At 48.6% G+C, this 4,856-nt stretch overlaps 1 protein-coding gene across 6 annotated transcripts in view; it reads right to left on the bottom strand.

Moving 5' to 3' along the window:
- The window catches only part of Mlxipl (MLX interacting protein like), a 49,370-nt gene that overhangs the window by 15,911 nt on the left and 28,603 nt on the right, over positions 1-4,856 (bottom strand). For all 6 annotated transcript variants that reach the window (XM_031338192.1, XM_031338193.1, XM_031338190.1 and 3 more), the window contains exons 3-4: positions 391-473; positions 151-240 (exon numbers count right to left, since the gene is read on the bottom strand). In XM_031338192.1, the coding sequence (XP_031194052.1) occupies positions 151-192 (42 nt within the window). In that variant the 5' untranslated portion in view covers positions 193-240; positions 391-473. The remainder of the gene's footprint in view (positions 1-150; positions 241-390; positions 474-4,856) is intronic.

Raw genomic sequence — 4,856 nt, 5'->3', positions numbered from 1 at the left:
GGGGGGGGGGGGGGGACAGTTGAGGAAACCTTGTGGAGCTACTAGGCTGGGACTAATGGGGGTGGGTATGGGTTGCGGTGGGGTCGTGCGATCTCCTCCAGGGCTCTTAAGCCTCAAGGTGGTTCGCTGCCCCATGCCAGTCCCACTGACCCGCTTCTTGTAGTAGATTCTCCACTTGTGGTATTCGCGCATCACCACCTCAATGCGCCGCTTCCAGTAATTACCCTCCAGGACGACAGCCTGGGGAAGGGCAGGTGTCAGGGTTCAGTGCGAAGGGTGACACCCTAGATGGTCAATCTCCTCAGATCCCATCTCACACCCAATCCCCACCGCGGGAGGGAACCTCTGGGTGGCTAAGTGGATGCTGGGCAGCCCATTCTCCAGCTATACCTCTGGTTTCCGGTGCTCATCTGCTTCAGACCCCTGCAGAGGGGTCACGAAGCCACACACTGGGCTCTTCCTCCGTTGCACATCTGAGGGAAGAGGGAAGAAGGCCAAGTCAGAGGCACTCAGACCTCTTATCCTCCACCCTGCAAGACTGGAAGTCAATGCCACACTTTTCTTTATAATCCTACCTGACCCTTATCTTTTGTTCAGACATTGGTCCTTTGCGGGTCTCAAACTCATTAGATAGCTAAAGACTTTGAGCCACACTGGCTTCTCCGCCTCAACCTCCCAAGAGCACTGCCATGTCCACTTTATGCAGTGATGAAAAAACCCAGGGCTTCCTGCATGCTAGAAACACTACCCACTGAGCCACCTCTCCCTTTCCTCCCCGCCTCTTTCTATCTCTCTCTCCAAGCTCTACTTGAATCACACCTCAATCTCTCTCTCACTGGGAGATTCCAGGCACTCTACCGCTGAGCCACAACCCCATCCTCAACGGATGATTCTGAGGAAAGTGTACTGAGGAGATATGAGGAGATACACCACCAAGCCTTGTGTACATTATTTTTTGTAATTTTATTTATTTAATGTATGAGTGTTCCTGTTGCATATACGTCTACAAGCCAGAGGAGGGCATTAGATCCCCTTATAGTTGGTTGTGATGTGAATTGAACTCAGGACCTCTGGAAGAGCATTCAATGCTCTTAACCGCTGAGCCATCTCACCAGCCCCATAAATTTTTTATTTTAACACAGATTCTTTTTTTTTTTTTTTTAACAGGGTTTCTCTGTATAGCTCTGGCTCTCCTGGAACTCACTCTGTAGACCAGGCTGGCCTTGAACTCAGAAATCTGCCTGCCTCTGCCTCCCGAATGCTGGGAGTGCGCCACCACCTCCCGACCACAGATTCTTGCTATTATAGTTTGGGTTAGCCTGGACCCACTATGTAGCCTAGGTTGCCTTCCAACTTTATTCATAATAAATAAATAAATAAATAAAGGTGTGTTGTCTGCACACACATCTACACAACAGATCCCATTATAGATGGTTATGAACTGCCATGTGGGTGCTGGTGGGTGCTGAGAATTGAACTCAGGACCCCTGAAAGAGCAGCTAGTGCTTTTAACCACTGAGCCATCTCAAATCTCCTGCCTTGCTTTAGCTCAGGACTCTTTTATGATCCCCACAATTTTCTCTTCCTTTTGTTACCCTAAGAAATGGACATCCTACTTTTCTCCTACTTCAATTCTACAAGTATCACATGTGCCAACCCCTCCCACCCCATCTCCAGTGCTGGAGACTCAGTATCTCTGCAGAGGGCCCAACACCCTCCCTCTCCCTCCACACTTCCCTGTACAGCACCCACCCCTTCCACAAGCCTCAGGAGCTCTCTCTTTGATCTGCCTCCTGACTGCTCTGGGCTGCTCCCTGAATTGCAAATATTCCAACACTTGCAAAACTTCCTTGTGTTCCAAGTCCAATCAGGTCACAGGGTCCGTGACAGTTCATCCACTGTCTCCTCCTCTCCATCCTTTCTCTTGAATCCTCTAGCCGAGTCCTTCCTTGCATGGGCCTCCCTAACTCAAGCCTGAACATACGCAACCATTCGTCATTTCTGCTGCTACCACTCTAACATCCACAGCTCCCTACAGCCTCCAGGGTTGGGAGCACACCACTCAGACTCCGTTTGGTTTCCAAGTTCCTCCTCACGTGGCTGTCCAGCTTCTTACTGTCATGTGCCCACCCTGAAGCCATAGCCTACACTCTCTCTTATTTGTTTGGTTTATAAAACAAGTCCTAATATAGTCCCAGATGGCCTTGAACTCGTGATCTTCCTGCCTTAGCTTCTTGGGTGCTACTCCAGGCATGAGTCATGCCATTAGGCTCTTCTCTAGCCTTATTCTACAGAAAACACCTTCCTCCAATTCTTACTGTGATTTCCTCCTGTGCTACACACTGTCAGTTATTTTTCTTCAGAGGCTATTTCAAAAGGCCTTCGTCACAGACAGGGCTGGGTGCTATGTAGCTCAGTGGTAGAGCTCCTGCCTAGAATCCTCCAGTGAGGGGCTAGGGGCATGGTTCAGTGGTAGAGCCCCTGCCTAGAATACCTCCAGGGAAGGGTTGGGGGCGTGGCTCAGTAGTATAGAGAGTATGGCTAGTGTATGTGAGGCTCTGAGTTCCAGCCTCAGTATCACAAACAAAGAGAGATAAGGAAGGAGGAAGAAAAGAGAAGAGGAAATGAAGGAAGTGGGGAGGGAGTGAAAGAGGGGGGAAGACTAGAAACTTCATGCCAATGAGATGGCACATGCCTACACTTTCAGCACTTGAAAATGGAGACAGGAAGGTCAAAATGTGACACTAAGTTTAAGTTAGTTTGGGCTAGGTAAGGTCCAACAAAGAAGAAAGGGAGGTGGAGGGGAAGAAGAGAGGACAAAGGGATGGACCTTTGTGTGTGTAGATCAGCAGGGTCCTAGAGCAGGGAAGGTTCCAGAGCATTTCCCTCCTGACTTCCCAAATAAGGACATGAATACCCGAAAAGATGAAACATATCCGGGAACGACTGAGCCCTGCCTGTCTCCTCCCCTGGTCAGGGTCAGGTTTTATTTAACATCGATCATATCCTCTGTGCATTTGCTCTGCCACCGCGCCTTGCCCCAGCCCCTCCCTGGGGGTATTCCAGGTTGGTGCTCCTTCCTCCACTAGCCACCATCCACTACCTAACCCTTTGCACCTTTGCAGGGGCCAATGCTGGGGTGAGAGGCTCGGGGATAAATCGGGGCTGCTCAGAATAGGAGAGATAAGGAAAACAAACATGGGGTAGATAAAGCCAAGTAGAAAGTCCCTCCTGCCCAGGGAGAGGGGCAAAGTGCCTTGGCAGCTCTGAAGAGAAACCAAGAGGCTCTGGGAGCGTGGGAGAGGAGTGGAGTGGACAGGTAAGGCCATGGCTGGCTGGGATTAATTTAGGGAACTGTAGCAGAGCAGTAGTGCCCCCTGCTGGGTGAGATGAGAATGACACTTTCTGCTGGGAGATGGGGGGGCGAGCCAGGCTTTCTCCACAGGTGTGTCTGTTTCCAACTAGGGATTGAACTCAGAGCTACCACTGAGCTACATCCACAGCTTTACCATTATTATGAGGAGTTATATTTTTATGACCATTATTTATTTTGTGTGGGAGGGAAGAGGAGCACATGTGTGCCGTGGTGCACACGTGGAGGTCAGAAAAGAACTTTCTAGAGGTTGTTCTCTCCTCCCATCTTCATATCAATCCAGTGGACCAAATTCAGGTCGTCAGTCTCAGTGGAAAACACCTTTATCCACCAAGCCATCTTGCCTGCCATCGTATGTATGTATGTATGTATGTATGTATGTATGTATGTATGTGAATATATATATGTATATGTATTATACTATCTTCTGTGTAGTCTCGTCTGAACTCTCTTAGCTTCTACAGTACCTACAGTTATTACAGGCCTATACCATCACGATTACTTTTTTGTTTTTTGTTTTTGTTTTTGTTTTGAGACAGGGTTTCTCTGTGTAGCCCTGGCTATCACGGAACTCACTCTGTAGACCAGGCTGGCCTCGAATTTGAAGATCTGCCTGCCTCTGCCTCTTGAGTGTTGGGAGTAAAAGTGTGTACCACCCCTGATGGAGCCCACAATCACCTTTTTAACTATTTAAAATATTTTAAAGGTTTATTTATTTGAGTGTTTCCCCTACGTGTGTATGTGCCTGGTACCTGTGGAGCTCAGCAGAGTGCCTCAAGTCCTTTTAAAACGGAGTTGTAGATGGCTGTGAGTCACTGTGTGGGTGCTGGGAACCAAACCCAGGTCTGCTACAGGAGCAACAAGTGCTCTTAATCACTGAGGCATCTCTCCAGCCCCCAGAAACTCGAAGTGGGGAAAAGCCATGCCCACCTGGCTTTCTAGCTTCCCAATTTTTCAAATTTATTTAGTTATTTACCGGGTGTATCAGTTCTGGTTTATTAACTGATTATCATGCTGAATATTGAACCTGGGTCCTCCTGCATGCTTTGCATATGTGATACTGCTAAACCATGCTAAGCCACACCTCGAAACCCTCCCTGGGGGATTCTAGGCTGGCACTCTACCAATGAGCTACACATCTCTTGCTCACTTTTTATTTTGAGATATAATCTCAGTAGGTTACACAGGCTGGCTTTGAACTTGAGACCTTTCTTCAGCCTGAGGATGCTGGCATCTATACCATCACACCAGGCTTTGCTCTAAGATGAGATCATATTTACCACTATGATCATGACAATGAGCAATCCCAGCCTCCCCACCTCCCCAGATCCCAGGAGCCATCTAAGTGATATACACATGCATAGACATACCTGAGAATTAAGTATTAAAAGAAAAACTTGCCGGGCGGTGGTGGTGCACGCCTTTAATCCCAGCACCTGGGAGGCAGAGGCAGGCAGATTTCTGAGTTCAAGGCCAGCCTGGT

Source organism: Mastomys coucha, unplaced genomic scaffold (assembly GCF_008632895.1).
Source record: "Mastomys coucha isolate ucsf_1 unplaced genomic scaffold, UCSF_Mcou_1 pScaffold22, whole genome shotgun sequence".
NCBI lineage: Eukaryota > Metazoa > Chordata > Mammalia > Rodentia > Muridae > Mastomys > Mastomys coucha.
The sequence above is the reverse complement of the archived record's forward strand: the minus strand, read 5'-3'. Positions and strand labels throughout refer to the sequence as shown.